Below are 19,497 nucleotides of genomic sequence, written 5' to 3'. Positions count from 1 at the left end.
GTAGAACAGAATGATGTAATTCCAAGAAACATGCTGTGGGGTTATAGAGGAAAAAAGTGATTAATTATGATCTACCCAGGAAAGGCTTTTGGAGGTGGCCTTAGGCTAGGTGAGAGCAAACTAGGGCATTGGCAATTATCTAGAGAATTAGGTCACTGTGGGTGTCAAAGTGGATGATTTCAAGCTGAAAAGCCTGCACTATAAGCTCTGAATAGTTGAGAATCGGCAGCCTACACCGCTGGAATCTGCTGGATTTCTGCCAACCCTCTTGTTTGCCCAGTGACTTTGAGTCCTGGCTCCGGTGAGCTCCTTGCCTCAGCTGGGGGTGGGTACAGGCTAGTATTGCCACAGCAGGAGGTGTGGAAAAGTGGGGCCCAGTCTTCAGTCAAGACTCTGCCCCCCCCAGCAGGGTGGCCACAGAGAGGCCACCTCTCTCTCTGACTTTGGTTTTCTCTACTGAAGAAAGAAGATGCTGAGGTCAGTGGTCACGATGGGCCATTCAAAGTCCAGGGTCTCTGTTTTTGGAACCTGCATAAGGGAGTAAAGGAAGGAGCTAGGAGATTTGAGGATGCTGGTATTTCATGGCTCCTGGGGGTTTGTTCCTGGACATGACCCACCAGGAGAGCCTCTGCAAATGAAACTGCCTTCCTTTTCTGCTCATGACTCAACAAAACACTTGGGATTATTCTTCCTGACTCCACTATCAGCCCCTTCTAATCTGCATGATCTAGTAGGGATATCCTCCACTCTGGAATCTGAGAATCCTGGATCGGAAGCCTGACTGTGCCCCTCATCAGATAGGTGACTGGACAAATTACATAACCGCTTCTGTGCTTTTGTTTCTACAGCTGCAAGGCAGTGATTCTAATACAGCCTCAGAGGTCTGTTGCTAGCATGAAAGGTGAGAGCAGCTGAAAAATGCCAGAAACATGACCAGAAAGCCTGTAGGTTTTGGTCAACAGGCATTATTATCATTGTGATATTTATCTTCCTAAAATACAAGTTGTGTGCACCTCTCCTTGCCTCACCGACCTGTATAATAATTAGCAGTGGCCTGTCAGAACAAGTCCAGACACCTGGCCTGGTGTCCATCCTGCCTTCCTCAGACCCACCTGGCAATGAGACCTGTGGCTTTTCACCTGTAGGATCACCACCATCCACTCCCTGAACAGACTTGACCAGGCAAGGAGAATTTGAGAGCCACTATTCCACTGAATGGTGATGTCCACAATGTCTCGGCACCATCGCATCTGGGTGCTTGGTGAAAGATGTGAGCCTGCTGGTCCCCATTTTCTAAGCATACCCATGGATTTTGATACCTTACATTGTCTCTGAGTTTGAGAGGTGAGGATGTGTTACTGGTGGGATTATGTTAGGAAATATTCCCTTTCTCTTTACTCTCCTAGCTGATGTGCAGGATCGTGTGTGTGTGTGTGTGTGTGTTTAACATTTTTATCTAAGTAGATTGATCTATGTCTGTGGCCTTCTTTTTTTAAGAAAGCTATAAATTCACTTGAATGGATATTACTGAGAACTGTTCTAGACACTGCTGTGTCCTGGAGGGGAGGGGACCTGAATGCAGTGAGAAATAAAACCATCTTTGAGTAATTCTGTGTTTAGCAGGAGAGAGAGGAAGAGAAGCATGGGGAAAAAACAAAACATAGTGTAAGGGTCACTCAAAATTTGATTTAAACTGTGTGATATGCTTATTAAATACCACCTGTGGGTCAAAATATAAGACAAGAGATACAAAGATTTGTGACACTATTCCACGCTATGGAAGAGCTTAGAAGATAAAATTATTTACAAGATGTAATTCAGAAGAGCTGTTGGATGAGAATCCTATGTCTACTAAAAGTAAGCCCTTTGAGGGCGGGGAACTTCTCAGATGGAGAAGTTCCTTAACGCCTTTTCTGCATCACATCAATGCCTGGCACATAGTAGGTACTCAGTAAATACTTCTGTAATAAATAGTGAATGATGAAACTATCATCAGAAAGTTTTACATTTAGTTAATAATTGAAAGTAGTTTAGTTTCTAGTTAAAATGAGGTCGTTTTTAGAAGGCAAATGAAGGGCAATGAACAAATTAACGTTTTAGGAGTTGTCTTTCAACAGGTGGTGGAGCATATCAGATTTGAGTTGTTTGTGACTTTCCCTGATTGAGTGAATAGTTGTGGATGTGTGTGACTCCTATTCTGGAGCAAGAATTACCAGAATGTCCTTCAGTCTTCTATCAGTTGTGGTTCCAGAAGGCTCCCTGATCTAACCCACCCAAATGGAGATCTCTACAGAGGAATTTAGGTACTGAGTATGGGTCAAGCCCCTAATCTTGTCCGTTCTTTTAAAGTATCAGTAGCCAGTCTACTGCCTGCCATACGCACATGATGCTATTTTGTCTTGTTTGGTGAGCATTCATATCTCCCCAAAGGCTGGAGCTCAACCAGAGTCAGACTGGGTTGTAACCACCTGTGACATCACCCCAGCCCAGAGAGTGGCTGCATGAAATGGCAACCTTATGTACACCGCCATGTATTAACATAACTTAAGATAACTCCAGCCTAGTGTTGGACAGTGTAAGAGTACAATCCTGTTTCTGTTCCCTCACTCCTGTTTTTTTTAATTAACATATAATGTATTATTTGTTTCACAGGTACAGGTCTGTGATTCATCAGGCTTACACAATTCACAGGGCTCACCATAGCACATACCCTCCCCAATGTCCATCACCCAGCCACCCCATCCCTCCCTCCCACCCCCAGCACCCCTCAGTTTGTTTCCTGAGATTAAGAGTCTCTTATGGTTTGTCCCCCTCTCTTGTTTTGTCTTTTTTTTTTCTTTTGATAATTTTTTTTTTTTATTAGAGATCACAAGCAGGCAGAGAGGCAGGCAGAGAGAGAGGAGGAAGCAGGCTCCGCGCTGAGCAGAGAGCCCGATGTGGGGCTCGATCCCAGGACCCTGGGATCATGAGCTGAGCTGAAGGCAGAGGCTTTAACCCACCGAGCCACCCAGGTGCCCCTCTGGTTTCGTCTTGTTTCATTTTTTCCCCCTCTCTTCGCCATGATCCTCTGCCTTGTTTCTCAAATTCCACATATCAGTGAGATCATATGATAATTGTCTTTCTCTGATTGGCTTATTTCGCTTAGCATAAAACCGTCTAGTTCCATCCACGTCATTGCAAATGGCAAGATTTCACCTTTTTTAATGTCTGCATAATAGTCCTGTGTGTGTGTGTGTGTGTGTGTGTGTGTGTGAGTGACATCTTCTTTATCCATTCATCTGTCGATGGACATCTAGGCTCTTCCCATAGTTTGGCTATTGTGGACATTGCTGCTGTAAACAGTGGGATGCAGGTGCTGCTTCAGATTACTACATTTGTATCTTTTGCTCCCCTCCTAAACCAGATTGAAAGGGCTTCAGTCCCAAAACACTCAGAGAGCCTCACCTGCTGTCAGGGCCAGGTGACAGCACCGTCCCAGCCAGTCTGGTTGGCCTATTGACCTTGGCAAAGCCGAACAGGGACCAGCGCCCTGGTGCCAAGTGCAGAGGAACCAGGGTTGCATGCCACCCGTGCCCAAACCTCTCTCTGACATTTCCAAGAACATGGGCCAACTTTTACCCTGGGTTTCATCTCCTGTGCGTAGGGATACAAAAGAACACTGAACCTTCCAGTTAATACGATGCCCCTCCCCCATCTCCCTCTTCCTGGAGAGGATAACAGTTCTGTTGACCATTATAATGCATTTTCTGTCTCCCAGCAATCCACACAGTCATTAATTGCTGCTGCTGACGTCAGGAAGGAGGATTATGTGTGTGTCTGAAACTGTTCCCAAAGTGCTCATTAGTCATAGATAATTGAAAAACTGGTAGGGAAAAATTTGGTGTAATAGTAGCCCCCGCCTGTGGAGAGGGACTTCAACCACCAGATAATTGTAGGCCCCAGCTCTTGACCGCTCCCACTGCATCTGCCCGTCTGAATAGGAACTTAGTGGACATGAGCCCACAAACCCTCAGAGTGATTATTTTTTTATACCCCAATGTGAGCGTGTGTTGATAGGGACAGAAGCCAGCCAAATCGGGAAAAGATGTGACCTGTCTTTGGACCTCTCCTGCCTTCAGGCTGATGAGCAGGGTTTGGAAAATGTGCCCAGGGTACTCCTTAAATTCATTTTGCTTTTATTTTAACTTAAGCTAAAGTTTTTTTTTTTTTTTTTAAAGATTTTATTCATTGACTTGACAGAGAGAGATCACAAGTAGACAGAGAGGCAGGCAGAGAGAGAGAGAGGGAAGCAGGCTCCCTGCCGAGCAGAGAGCCCGATGCGGGACTCGATCCCAGGACCCCGAGATCATGACCTGAGCCGAAGGCAGCGGCTTAACCCACTGAGCCACCCAGGCGCCCCTAAGCTAAAGTTTTGATCACAAAGGAAATACAAGGTCATGGTAGAAAGGAAGCACCAATCTTAGGGAAAGTTCCCAACCCTGGGTCCCAGTCCCTGCTGTAATAATATTCTGCATACTTTTCTAGGAGTTTTCTGGAAGTAGACATGCTTGCGTTTTGGTCTACTTTAACAAAATTCACAAATGGGATCACACTCTGAACACTCTTCTGTGTCTTGAAGGCTTCACCAAATTTATCTTGAACTTTCTTCCAAGTTCATACCTTAATTCTTCCTCATTCATTTTAATGGCTGTGTAGGATTTTTCTGGATACATGTGCCCTGATTTATTACCCTGATTTGTGGGGGAAACACCTTTAAAAAATGTACACAAGGAATGTGTGTTCAAGGTAGAAGAGTTTTAGAAATTACAAGGTTGGTAAAAAGAAAAAAAGTATTATAATTTCTTCATCCAGAAACAATTTTCTTTTCTTTTTCCCTTAGTAATGAATTTTTACAACTAGCCCATCTACCCCCTTTGTTGTTGTTCTTAAGATGAAGTCATACTCTGCATCATGTTTTACAGCCTGCATTTCAGTTGGTTTGATAGTTTCACAGATACAGACTGTTTCCTGTTCTAGCCTTTCTGCACTGCAGGTTTATCTTCTTAAAAAACAAATCTTGGTACTCAAAGCTGTTGGCCAGCAGGGCCTCACTGTCGTAGTTGGGGCTCCTTCCCCTTCTGGAGACCCATACTTCTCTGCTCCTCCCTGGTGCCCCTTTTGCCAACATACTGAACGCCTCAAACCCTCTGTCCCCCTCAGGGCTCCCTGCAGCGAACTGCTTTTTGCTCTAATGGCATCCATTTCCCCTGAGCTTTCTAGCTCTGAAACCAGCTATCTGCCACCTGTCTTACCAGATGAGGCTCATATGTCACCTTCATCTGGATTTCCTGCCTTCCCCTGGGCCAACTCACTGCCCCTCCTCTGTGCTCTGGGAATACCATGTATATTCCACCTGCCGAGCCCTTGATGAGAGGCCGAGAGCCTTGGTTTACCAGAGCCCTGTGTGAACCTCTTTCACTTCACCCTGGCACGTCAGTGTTCCCACAGGTGGGCAGAAATACACAGGGCCACCACTGATGCATGGATGAACGGGCGAACAAAGGCTGGGAGACAGCCGGTGCTGAGGCTGTGAGCTCTTGATTACGTCTGGGAAGTGGATACTGTGATTAACTTAATTTCATGGTCAAGGAAGAGCCGAAAGGGGGATTATTTCCAGGAAAGTTGTTAAGGCGTACTAAAGCTTGCTTCTGACAGCCCCTCTAGTCCCTCAGATGCACCCCTGGATGATAAACTTAAAGCATGATCTGATGGGGTGATTTCTCAGAGAGTCCTTCCTTTTCTACCATCTTCTCTTACGCCAAGCTGTTTCTTTCTGGTCTCGAAATTAACAAAGCTTCTTCCTGCTTTTAGTCCAGATAGACTGTTCCTGAAGGCCACGGTTCCAGTTCAAAGGAGGATGTAAATTTTTGTGCGTGTTTATTTTCATTCCGGGACCACTGGCCTGAGGAGAAGGCCTGGCTGACTACCCTAAATTGGCTTCCCCGGCAGCAGATGCTGAGACAGATTTGGGGGTACAAGGTGGTTATTAGGGGCTGCCCCCTGTGATCGGAAGGGAGAGAGAGGGGGCTTGGGCGGAAGGAGGATTAGAGCTATAATACAGTCCCACGCCCCTTGGCCAGCCCAGCAGAGTGCTCTGGAGTGAGTGGTGCCCATCAGAGGCTTCTGCTCCCAGTTTGCTAAGTCATCAGGTGTGGCTGCCCTGGGAAAGGGGTCACCTTGGAACAGCGGCTCAAAGGAGCTGGCAGCTAGCAGCCGTCTGCTGATTTTTCTCCCATTCCTGGGCCGCAAGTCTGGCATCTCTGTAGCTCTCCTACTCCACATATGCAGGTGACTGCCATGGCCTGTCACAGCCTACTTAACAAAATCTCTCCTGTTGCCTATTTCTGTATCTCTCTCGCCCATTCCTTAATGCAGGTCCTCATCTTTTCTCTTACCGAAATGGCTTCAGCAGTGTTCTCCCTGACCTTGTCTGTCTCCTGCTGTGCGTGGTCCCAGAGATATCTGGGAAAGTGCACAAATCCCAGCACCTCACGCCCCAGCCTGAATGCTTTTCCAGAGGCTCACGGTGGTCTTCATCATGGAGGTCAGACCCCTCCATCTGTAGGTAGTGTGGGCCCCATCCCCACTTCCAACTCCAGCCTCATCTGCCCTTCCACGCCCAGCTCCTCTTCCTCCGCACTCAGCTCGTTTGGCCATCTCCTGTGTTTTCTTGACTTCTGCTCCAGATGCTGCCTATGCTGAGGAATCTACCTGTGGTCCTCCAGAAGCCTTTCTAAATTCCGGAAGCCTTTCTAAACTACTGCCCGGAAGTCTTCCCAGCATATGCCATCTTGCGAATCCTTCTCTCCGGAATCATCTTCTTCTTCTTTTTTTTTTTTTTAAGATTTTATTTATTTATTTATTTGACAGAGAGAGAGAGAGACAGAGACAGAGATCACAGCAGGCAGAGAGGCAGGCGGAGGCAGAGAGAGAAGCAGGCTCCCCACTGAGCAGAGAGCCGGATGTGGGGCTCGATCCGAGGATCCTGAGATCATGACCTGAGCTGAAGGCAGCGGCTCAACCCTCGGAGCCACCCAGGCACCCCTTTTTAATGAAAATTATACCTTTTATGTTTGTGAATTCGGGAATGAAAGTGTAACCTTTTTACCTTCCTATGAAAATTAACCTTTTAAAAAAACTCTGAAGGTAGTGAGCATGATTCCCAAATGGTGCTACTTTTTTTAAACATAATGTTCGTTCCAAAAGTACTTCTTTTGGGGCTCCCGGGTGGTTCAGTCTGTTGAGCATCCAGACTCTTGATTTTGGCTGGGGTCCTGATCTCAGGGTCTTGGGATCAAGCCCCACCCATGGGGAGTCCACTTGAAATTCTCTCTCTCTCCCTCTGCCCCTCCCCCCACCCGCATGTTCGAGCGCTCTAAATAAGTAAATAAGATCTTTAAAAATGTAAAAGAACTTCACTTGTTTTCTTCATTCACCTAAATTTTTTAAAAAATACATACACTGTTGTGTAATTTAATGAATGGGAGTGCAGGTTTGTGCCCATCAGAATGGAATCTATGGGCTGTGCTCCAACACTTATGCCATTTGGCTGTGGGGAATTTACTTTCCCTGTATAAACTGACTTTCCCCATGCATCTGTGCAGTGCGGACAGTGATAGTCTCCTCCACCCCATCACTGGAGCATCCTGACTTTATCTCCTAGACATGAGCCACATACATAATTTAAAACTTTTCAGTAGCCACATTAAAGTAAAAAGCAATAGGTAAAATTAATGTCAATGTATCTTATGTAACCGAAAACACCCAAAACATCATTTCAGTGTGTATTTGATGTAAAAGCTATTAATGAGACATTTTACATTCATTTTTCCTCTACTTTTCCGTATGAAGTCTTTGACACCTAATGCGTATTTGCCACTTGGTACATCCCAATTCTGACACTAAATTTTCATTGTAAATACTTAAGTTTCTTCAGTTAACATTGAAAATGTAGATTTGCACACCAATGTGGTTTCAAACATAATTCAAAGTTTTTCAGTAACTGAATTGAGTATCAGTTTTTGTCTTCGTTTTTTTTTTTTTTAAGATTTTATTTATTCATTTGAAAGAGAGATATAGCAAGAGAGGGAGCACAAGCAGGGGAAGTGGGAGAGGGAGAAGCAGGCTCCCCACTGAGCAGAGAGCCCGATGAGGGGCTCGATCCCAGGACCCTGGGATCATGACTTGAGTTGAAGGCAGACACTTAACGGCTGAGACACCCAGGCACCCCTGAGTATCAGTTTTTAAATTGAAATGAATTAAAATGACATTAAATGGAAAATTTAGGTCCTTGGCGTTATTCCAGCCACATTTCAAGCGCTCCGTCTGCACGTGCTGAGTGGCTACCATATTGGGCGCTGAAGCCACAGAACGCATTGTAGGGGTTTCAGTCTTCTGCTTGCTTTTCTTAGCTAGACTTTTTTCAGATTCAATTATAGAAGAAACTCATTAACTAAAATGGATAAAAATGGTGTTGTGGAGGGGTTTTTTGTTTCTAATTAGAGGAGGTTGGTCAGCCACTCAACCTTCTGCTTCCCTCAGCCCCCACCCTCTCCTCCACCTCCAGGAGTCCTGAAACACCTCAGGCTACCCCTGGAGCTCCATTGAATAATTAACAAGTGGTAGGCATCTTAGCGCTGAGCAGACTGCTGACCGCCTATTCAGAATCTTAGAATCTTGGTGCTCAGAGGGCTCTGAGCATATATGTGGGTCCATCTATGGGTGGGGGTGGACCCACATATGCAGTGCAGAAATACTTAGTTTACATTTCTTGGCAGGGGGAAGGGAAGAACTCAGCCTCTTCTAAACACCTGAGAACAGATGGGTTTCTTCATTCTCTTCTGACTTACATGGCTCTTGGGGTCCTGATCTCATCTCCCTAACTAGGTGTGAGGCAAGGACTGCCTTTTACAGCACCATAGTGCCCACACAAAGCAAGACAATCAATAAATTCTTAACTGAAAGCCTGACTGACTGCAGGAGTTCAAGGTCACTTGAAATATCAGGGTCGTGGCATTGCACAGCCCCAAAGAACACCATTCAGATTGTATTCTGTGGTTGTGCAAGTAGCAGCCTTGTCAAGTTTGCAAGGTTTAGACTGGGCTCTCTTTTTCAACGGAGAAAAACTTTCCAGACTTTTTTTTATTGGAACAGAATAATTCCCCCCCCTTATCCTCTGACAGGAAGCAACTATACAAGTAAATATTCTCAACTTCCTTAGGAATCTGTGTTCATCAGGGACTGGGTATGCACGAGTGCATGTGTGTAGGGTATGCTCGTAGAGCTGCTGCTGTGTTAGGAAGCCCGTTTGGAACAGTTTAACCATTTTAACCTAGTCTTTAAGAGGCCGCTGTGTTTATATCTTTTGGAATTTCCCGTGAATGGAATCTTGATCCAGTTTGAAAGGTGCCTCAGAGCTCTTGATTTTATAAAGTACCACAGAGCATAACCCATAGGAACCAAGGACATACACCTAAGTCATCAAATGAGCAAAAAGGACTGTTTGTGGGTGCATGGTTTTTATCTTCATGATGTTGAGGAAAGGCAGAAGAGAGGGGAGGGAGCGGAGAGGTTCCCTGAAGAAAGCCTTATGTTTGCTTTTGTGTTTTTCAAACTGACAGATGTTTGTTTTTCCTCCTGTCTACGCAGGAAACCAAGTGCTGCCTCCTGGAGCTTCTCTTGGAAATGGGCTCACACCAGAGGCAGCGAAGGACCTTGGCCTTCCTGCTGGAATAGCGGTGGCAGCTTCACTGATTGACGCCCACGCAGGAGGCCTAGGTAACTGCTCACTCCACATGCGTGAGCAACACCGGGTTCGAGTGGAATATTCCTCCAAACCGAACACACTGTTTTCCTGTTTCTAAAGCAGGGATCAAGGGCAAGTGGTTCAAGATACAGGAACAGAAAGTCCTTTTACAGTTAGGCATTTGGATAGAATTATAGAATTTTTTTATCAAATGGAGAATTTACTTATAATTTTACTGATTTCTCCATATAGAATAACAGGGAAAAAATGATCTGAATTAATATCTGGAGGTTCTTTGGTTAACTGAAAATTTGAAAAAGAAATGTTAACTTCCAGATAGCATGTATGGTGGTGGTAGACTTATCTATGTTTTTTTCTAAAGGTACTCCAAAACCCAGACGTGTCTAATTGATTTGTTTTCATAATTTTGGCCTCCATCCTATATCCAGTTCCTTGAATGTAGTCTTAATTTCATCTCCTAAGTAACTCTCACATCTGGCATTCAAATGTGGTCATTACTTCAAAGACCCAATAAATGCTAACTGAGTCCTAGACATGGAGCTCGGGAGTGGTGAATTTAAAACCAAACCAAACCAAGGTGTCTCTTCCCCAAATCTTAATAGGAAGGCAGACAGTGAGATAAGGGTTACAGTAAAGTGTGATGACACTCTCCTCCTCTATATCCTTACTGCTGTTTTTCTTTTCTTTTTTCCTTCCTTCCTTCCTTCTTTCCTTTCTTCTTCTCTCCTTCCCTCCTTCCCTTTCTTCCTTCCTTCTTTTTTTTGGGAGGGGGGCTTGCAGATTCTCAATATCTCTCACATGACTATAGCCATATTTTTTTCCCCTAGCCTTTCTTTCTAACAGTGTTGTTGGTTTTTCAAATTATGGTTAAGACTTCATGCGATCAGTGTAGTTGGTCACGAGCATTGCATTTTCAGAATAGATTCAGTTGCGATAGAAAACATCAGAGTACGTGTCACATGGTAAGGGGAACACTGTTTTTATGGAACTTAGGTTTATGCTTTATGTGTAGTGCATGTGCATACTGGCCCATAATGAAAATGAATTTCTTACTATGGATCATAGTCAAAGAAACGTGGAAATGTACCCTATCCCATACTTTGTATCAGAGGCTGGAGGTGCCTTTCAAAGACTTACATTGACCTGTGCTTCCAGAACTCAGTTTGTGTAAACACGTGTGTTTTTCTCTTTCCAGACTGACTGGTTGGTCCTCTACTGCTCCCGCTGGCTACCTTGTACTCTAACTTGAAGATTCGTAGCAGAGGTTTTCTTTTCTGCATAGCCTTCCATGGAACACTCAGATTTACTGTAAAAATCTCTAAGTTATACTTCTTTCAACACTTTTATCCACCCCTAGTGGAGAAATGATCACACTGGATTGTAATCACTGATTTATCTGCTTGTCTTTTCTAACAGACCCTGAGCTCCTTGAGGGCATTATATTATTATTCTTGTCTCACCTGTGCTGAGCCCTGGATCAGGGTCCTGTGGGTGCTTGATAAATTCAGTAAATGAATACAGTCACATCAAGGCAAGAATAAGCTGAAAGGACCTTTGCCTGGAGAGTGGAAGTTCATGTTTCCTTAAGCAACAGGATAGTAAGCAGTGTCTGGTTCTTCTACACAGTCTACAGACATCCAGGGCAGGCCAGTGCTCATCAGTCTACAAACGTGGCTGTCTTGTTCATCTTTTCATGTTCAGGATCTAACACAATGCTTGAGAAGTTGTCAACAGCCAGTAACGCATGTGAGTCGGTTGAATGGTAGATAATACTGAGTTAGAGACAAGGGTGATTCTCTCCCTTTTTAGTGTGAGCAGTGTGTGCTTTTAATTAGAAGGGCATGATTGTGGTTTAAGAGAGCAGGCACAGGGAGAACTTGTGGTCTGGAGAGATAGGGAGTTTTCCTGTCCCCTCGTAATCCTGACATCCTGTACCACGTTTGAGTCCAGGGAATCTTTCTCCATCATGCTTTTTCAGTGTTCTTCCCCCCAACCAGGTGCCGTGTGCTGGGCTTGGACCACTGTGTGCTGAAAGACGGGCTGCACCTACGGGGCTCCTGGTTCCTTGTCAGTTCCCCAGACCTCCGGAAGGGACGAACCAGAGCACGCCTTTTCAGTTCTGGCCAGCACTTGCTGCGCCCTACAGGGCACTTGATGTGTGTAGATACTCAGAAAGTGTGGGGGAATCCAGGCTATTACAGGACACTCCCCCCCACTGCCCTTTTCTTAAATCAGAGACATTTGGTGATGGGAATTTTACTCCTTGAGGCTTTGGCTGAAACTTTTTGTTCCTTTTAATTAAGCTCATCAGTTAGTGAGTTTCCCTTGTGTTTTCCACAGGTAAGTTCTTTACGTGGAAAGGTAGAATAAGGACCTTGGATTCTTTAAGGGCTAAGCATAGGCGCTAGTGGTTTCCGGGAAGGCACAGGGAGGGGCTTCTCTGGCAACTGTGAGTCAGTCAAGATCATAGTTTTAACCAAATTTTGTCCTTCCATGTACTTTCGGATACTTCCTCCTCTCCCCTTTTGGCCAATTCAGGTTTAGGGTGTCTGGGAAAGAGAGGAGGCCTGAAACAGAACCTTCCTTTTGTTTTTCACCCTGCCTGTGCCCTCCAAAGCCCTGAGGGTCTTGGAAAGATCATCCACCATCCAGCCGCATAATCACTAAAGAAACATACCGAGTGCTTGCAAACCTGCCAGTTACTGGTCCGGGCACTGGGGGTTATGACGGTCAACAGAGCAGACAAAACTCCATGCCTTCTGAAGAGAAAATTCTGTTGGTTCTTTCCTGGCTTGCGTGTTTGTTGCTTCGTAATACTGGTTGGAGATAGCTATTGTGATGTTTTGGTAAGGGCTCTGGACATGGAATCTGAAGATCTGGATGTAAATTCTTATTCTCTCTACCTTTGTTCCTTGGACCGAAATAGCATACCTCTTCACTCCTGCATTTCCTCTTCTGCAAGAAGAAAGAGCAACACCCCCCGCCACATAGACACACACACACACACACACACACACACACACACGGTTGTTCAGAAAGCCAATGATGTGAGTAGGTGAAGCAGCTGCACATAGTAGGCATGTTGTTATGAGGCATCTCTCTTTGGTTTTCTCACTCTGGAATCATAATACCTGATGCAAAGTAAGAGCTTTCACATTGGAAGTTCTCTGAGTTACTACTGTAGTGAGAAGTGTACTAGGAGAACTGTCTTCTCTTTGGGTGGTCAGTCGGAGAAGAACCTCAGGCTTCTGGACTCTGTGTGCCTTCCCCAAATGTGCCCTAACTGTCCTCGTCTGGCACTTGGTAACAGAATGCAGAATTCACTGCTTTAGATAGTGTATCGGTGGGGGTCAGAAGCAATCTCAAGAAATGGGTAGATGAACTCCATGCTAAGAAATTGCTGAATATCAGGTTCAGGATCCATCTCTGGAGGTCAGAACTGGAGGCTGTGCAAGCCTCCCACCAACAGGCCCTGACAGTCATGGTCCCTTTGGGTGCTGACCTGGCATGACCTACCTTGGACCCTGCATTCTGACTGGTAGGAGGGGTCGGCACTCTGCTTTGGAGAAATCTCCCTGGGCTCTCAGTCTAAGGGAGCCAGGGACAGGAGGATAAAGATCAAAGAGGCAAGTAAAATTCAAGCCATGCTTTTCCCAGTTCTAGAAAATGAAGAGGAAGGACTTTGTGGGAATAAAAATCAAAGATTAAAGAACATGTTGTTCTCAAGGTGCTGGTTAGTAAGTTCTCCAGCAGACAGCCAGGAGATAGGAGTAGCTTTGTTTGCTCTTTGTGGGGGCGGTTCTGGCCAGGGCTCCTGCCGCTGATATTTTTCTAGCTTATAAAAATAGTATTAACTTTGTTCCAGGTCTGTTCTTGGCTCCAGCACCCCAGCTGTCCTGAAAGGCAATAACAACCCAATTTCTGCCTCAGGCTCTCATTCTAAATTTATCAGACAACCTCTTGATTATCCCTCAAATCTTGACTCTGGCGCCACCTCCTCTGGGAGCATTCCCTGACTCCCTCGAGCTGACTTGAGCACTCCTTTCCCTGTTCCCGTGTATCTTGGACTTGCTTGCCTTTTACTGAGGATGTCACCCAGTCTTGTGTGTGCATCTTGGTCTCATTTACTAGTGACAGCTCTTTGAGAGAGAGTACTGTGTCATTTCATCCTTCTATCCCGGCAGCCTGCACAGGGCTTTGCCCATAGAGGACCCTTAACACATGCATGTTTAGTGACTCAGTGAATGGAAGGAATGAGTGCATCCCCTCCACGAGGGACGGACGCTACGACACAGAGTAACTTCTCATTACAGAGGCAGTTATCCCTACACAGTAGGTGTACGCTGGCTCAGTTCTCCATGCAGCAAAAGAGTTGGGTTTGGGCAGTCCCTGATCTGCTCCTGGATGTCTGGAAATTGGTGTCCTTGGGGTCCCATCATGTTAGCAGGTGTTGGCTAAGAGCAGACTTCGTGCATTGGTTTAGCACTGCTCTTTGCTTCCAGATACTGGATTCTTTGCCAGGTGTTGAATTGGCATAAATTGTTCATCTGAGTTTCAGAGTCAAACCAAAATGAGGATATTTGAATTCCTCCCGCGCTCCTTCCCTCCTTTCTTTTTTTTCCATTCTTGTTTTTTTCCCTCAGTAGCAGAAGAATTGTTTTAACCAGTTTGATAAAGAGCTTCTGGTTCATGCCCTCCTAGCAAAACCTAGTTTGTTCCAGTGAGTAGTAGAACTTGTCAGCTGCCCGTCTTGCCATAATCAGTGGTCTAGGAGCAGTGCTGATTCTCAGCACAACTTTATACATTCTATTATTTTGCTCCCGTTTACCAAATGAAACAATGAGGCTCACAAAGACGACCTGACTTGCCCAAAGCCACACAGTTAGTAAGTGGTAAGTCATTTAAATCCATGCCTTCTGATTCCAGAGCTCACATTCTATTCTAATTCCTGTGCCATATGGAATGGCATATCTATTAAGATGGGATCCAGTCTACTCTTGAATTTGACCCTTAAAAATACCATTTTAGCAAGTAACAAATAGTACCAAAAGGATTTCAGTAAATATCTATTGATAACCAACTACTAGTTGATGGGAGTATTAGGTGAATATGAAAGAGAATTAGACTTCTGGGCATTTATGGTCTAATAGAAAAATTAAACATTCAATAAACAATGACCGTTATATGTACCAAGTGTGGTGAGCTTCAGAAAAATATAGAATATGCCCCAAACTGGGACTTGAAGAATTATAAAAGGATCCCTAGAGGACGTGGTGTCTGGCAATGTAAGCACAGCATTTCTTACCCTGTTAGGGCATCTTGGTAAAACAGGACTTATTTAATCATTGTAACTGTTTAGCTTCAGTTAGGCTTTCTTCTTAATAATGACTCCAGCAAGGATGACATCAGCATCATTAATAAAAACAAGTAGTAGAACCACTACTCTTATTGGCACCGCTGCCATTAGGACTGTTCTTCCTTGCCCTCTGTGCCAAGTGCTCGGCGTGACCCTTTACCTGCTCTATCTCTTGTCCCTCACAAGTATCCTACTCCGGAGAGGTTATTTCCCATCTTGTACATGAAGACATTGAAGGCCAGAGGCAGAACACTTCCGTAACCACATAACTCTTGTCATGGCAAGGTCTGGGCTTGCGTTTGACTCCAGAGCTCACCTTCTATTTCTCTAGACTGGTGGTTCTCAACCCGGGGTGATTTTTAACCCTACCTCTGCTGTAGGGGACACGGGGCCACGTCTGGAGAGTTTTCGGTTGTCAGACTGGCGTGTGGCGGCTGGAGGACCGGAATGGTGCTGAACACCCTGCAGCACTCAGGACAGGCCCATGGCAAAGAATGACACCGCCTCTGACATCAGTAAGGGCTAAGGACGAGAGGCCCGCTGTAGACCCAGCGCCCTCACTGATAGCATTTCTCTGCACCAGCTTATTTCTATGGAAGCCAAAAAGCAGCCCAAAGTAAGGGTTTGGCTAATAGATTAGTACCTTGTCAACATGTACTTTATGCAGTTAACTTTTAGGGGAAAATAACTGGGAGGTAAGAAGACAAAAGTGGGAGCAAAGAGCAGAGGGACAAGAGGATTCGTCCCCTGTGTGTCTCACTGAGAGGCCGGCCTCACCAGACCTCCCGTCCTCCTTTGTCTGCACACCACGTACCTTCCACCCCCTTGCTTTCCCGCCCCCCTGCTGTCTGCTCTGTTTGGGGTGGCCTCTCCTCGTCTCCTAGACAGGCCTACTCAGGTGTCAGCACTCAGTCTAAATGTTACTTCCTCCAAAGTTGACCTTGCTTCTAGAAAAAGATGAATCCCTCCCCACCCGCAACACTTTGCCTCTACTTCAGTGTTTCCCTGAAATCTTGCTCACCTTTTTATGCCCGTCCAACCTACAACCCACAGAGTCTTTCCTCAGTCAACACTGAATTGATGAACATAATAGCCATGAGATGATTTTGAAAGATCAAACACAGAGATTGCTAAATCGGACTGGGGAGAGCCTTTATTTTATTTTATTTTGGGGGAGGAGAGTTTAAAAAAACCCAGATTCCTAGGCCCTACCCGCCCACCCCACCGCCCCCGGGTTTCAAGCCTACACATCAGGTGGGACCTGGAAAACTGGTCAGGAGACAGAACATGTCCCCGGGTGCTGCCAAGTAGACAGATGAGACCAAACCAGAGGTGTGCGGAGGAGCTGGGCAGGAGGGAACATACCCAACGGGGAAGGGAAGGTGGGTCCAGAGAGACAGGCGGTCTGTAAGAAATGGAGGGGAACGAAGAGCAGTTACGGCCATCCTGGGGAATCTGGAAGGAGAACAGCGGTGTCAGTGCCTGAGCTGAGAGAGCAAGGGCAGCTCCGGGAGTCCCCGGATGTGAATCCTAGCCAGGGAGGGGCCAGAACATGGTAATGTGGGTTCCAGGTTTATTGTTTTAAGTTGAAGTTTGTGTTAATGAGAGCCACCGCTGCCTGGGACCTTAGCAGCTGCAGGCACCATGGTGAGGGACTAAGGGAGCTGAAGGGAGGGAGGGCTTGGGGTTCCTGTCCCCAGGCGCCCAGGTTCTCTTAGAGTGCTGGGTTTCTCTGGACTGGGAAGTGCTGGCCTTAGCAGGGAGACAAGTCTTTTCATCTGTGGTCAGAAAGTGGAGAGGATGTGGGGCCTTGGGGCCACGGCCAGCCCTCCCTGTCCCACCCACCTCGTGCCCTGCTCAGAAACAATACCATCGTCAGTGTGATGATACCTGCTCCGCTCAGTAATGAGTGATCACAGGCTTTGAACTGAAAGATTACTCAGACATCTTCTATCTCAGATTCTTCGCTTTGCAAATGAGAAAGCTGAGGCCCAGAAGACCCGTGAGTCATCCCAGGTTAGCCTGGCAAGTCACTGTCAGACTTGAAGTTAGAAACGGGCCTCCTCGTTTGTCTGCCAGCGCCTCTTCCCCTGTTAGGCTGCGCTGTCTCCAAATTAGGGAAAGGGAATGATTCCACATGTGGGGGGCTCTTACTAGACCAGGAGAAGAAGGGTGTTTTCACACGGTTTGTGTGTGTATGTGTGCATACAATCGTAGACCATTGTATATGCATCGCATGTGTTTGCGTGTGCTTGTGTACATGTGTGTCTGTCCATGTGTGTATGTATACTGTGGTACACGTGTGTAGTTACTATACCATTTTACGCATTCTGTCCCACTTAATGCCACAGTCAGTCTTGCGGTGGGGGGAGCTTTTAAATAAGTAAACCCATTCTCAGCCACACATGAACAAGCTGCTTTGTTTGGCTGTCACAACCTGCACTAAATCTCCGTCAAAACCTGGTAATAATAAAAGCACCTGGTATTCAGGTTCCTTGTGAAGAGCTCAAAGTAGTTATTTTTATTTCACCCACCACTTAATGAACAACTACTCTGTGCCGAGTGTGGCACTGGCCACTTTAACAGCGCCATCGGCCCCCAGCCTCCCTGGGAGCTACCACTGTTTGCTGATTTTAGTGTAAGGAGATCAGAATGCCATAACTTGCTCAAGGGGACATTTTAATAAATGATGGAGTTGGGTTCTAGGTCCAAGGCATTCTGACTCAGAGCTTTCTTCTGCCCGCCCTGGCTTCCTTATGGTAGCCTGCACCTACACTGACATAGATATCTGTAACAGAAGATAGGGCTTCTGTTTAACCTTCTGCCAGGCAGGTGTATCTCTAGATCCATTTTTTGGGTGAGAGAGTTGAGGCCCAGGATGGGAAAGTGACTTAATAATGAATACTTAAAGCAGCACAGGTTTCCAGGACTCTGTTGGTCATGGGGAATAAAACCAGGCTTTTACTAGACCAGCCTGGTCATTTTTTGACTGCATCCTGGTGAGATCAGTAATATTCAAGAGGGTATTAATTTTGTTAACTTTGTTTATTAATGTCGAAATTAATCTCCTCTGTGGGGTAACTTGTCATTTGGAAACCACCACCTGGTATTTTTGCCTCCTTTTTTTTTTTTAATGTTTAATTTATTTATTTGAGAGAGAGAGAATGAGAGCGGGAGGACATGAGAGGGGGGACGGTCAGAGGGAGAAGCAGACTCCCTGCTGAGCAGGGAGCCCAATGCAGGACTCGATCCCAGGACTCCAGGACCATGACCTGAGCCAAAGACAGTTGCTTAACCAACTGAGCCATCCAGGCACCCCTGTTTTTGCCTCCTTTACTCATTTTGCAAATGAATACCCTGGAAGTGAAGGGATTTGCTTAAGGTTACAGGACCAGAAAGGGTTGGATCTGAGACCCAGACCCTGATCTGTGGGTTTCTTCCTGTGACTCCGTACTGGCTTTGGTGTAGCCTTTGCATCAAACAAGGGAGCAAGTGCTGGCTAGTAAATGGAGCAGAGTGTCTTGACCCGGCAGGAGGGCCCGTGCCCAGAACCCCAGTTGTAAGCAAATCTGTACTGACTCATTAGGTCCAGCAATATTAATACTAATATTCAGTATTAATAGATGACTGAAAAGATGAGTTGCTGTTTTCTTTTGCTGAGCTTGGGAACCAAAACAGCACACACACGAGCCCAGCCCCAGGTTCTGACCCTGCCAGCCACCTGTTAGGAGGCCTTCTCATTCCAAGTTCCAAGGTGGAAGACTGCTAGCAAAGTGTTTGCTTGCGGGCCCAGTGTCTAATACTGCACTTGCATCACTGGTGACAAGAGTAGGCTTACCCCAAAGGCCTCTGTTCTTCATGGTACAGGAACTGACCACATGGCACTTCGGTCCGTATAACATTTCGGAGCACCAGTGTTTACTTTGGGGCTTGCACACCAGCAGCTGTTGGTGGGAAATTGCACCTCTCCGGCTAACACCCTCAGTGGCAGCCTCCCGTCTGAGCTGCTGCTTGCTTCCTTAGCATCGGCCTTCAGGCCCAGTTGCTTTCCTCGGTCCACTTTCCTCTTGACCGGGCATTTGGAGAAGTCAGTATAAAGAGCAAAGAGAAAGAATTTTCCATTTCCCCACCCTGGGGGATCTTGAGGATTGCCTCATGGCACCCTGTGGCCGGTGTAGATGTCTGGACAAACTAGGAAGGAAACTTCCTTGAAATATAGAAAAATTGCAGTAGTCTCCAGTTACATCATTCACAGCATGCTTTGCGTGACTCTAGTCTTTATCACACTCTGGACTGTGACTCTGATGTAAGAATTTGGCTTCTGAAGGGATGCCTG

The 19,497-nt window shown here is 46.0% G+C and overlaps 1 protein-coding gene across 10 annotated transcripts in view; it reads left to right on the top strand.

Moving 5' to 3' along the window:
- FGGY (FGGY carbohydrate kinase domain containing) overlaps positions 1 to 19,497 on the top strand; it is a 414,785-nt gene that overhangs the window by 198,177 nt on the left and 197,111 nt on the right. For all 10 annotated transcript variants that reach the window (XM_047726124.1, XM_047726127.1, XM_047726128.1 and 7 more), the window contains one exon: positions 9,688 to 9,816. In XM_047726124.1, coding sequence (XP_047582080.1) covers positions 9,688 to 9,816 — 129 coding nt within the window. The remainder of the gene's footprint in view (positions 1 to 9,687; positions 9,817 to 19,497) is intronic.

Source organism: Lutra lutra, chromosome 4, assembly GCF_902655055.1.
Source record: "Lutra lutra chromosome 4, mLutLut1.2, whole genome shotgun sequence".
NCBI classification, from domain to species: Eukaryota; Metazoa; Chordata; class Mammalia; order Carnivora; family Mustelidae; genus Lutra; species Lutra lutra.
Note: the sequence above shows the minus strand (reverse complement) of the source record. Positions and strands in the feature narration are given on the sequence as shown.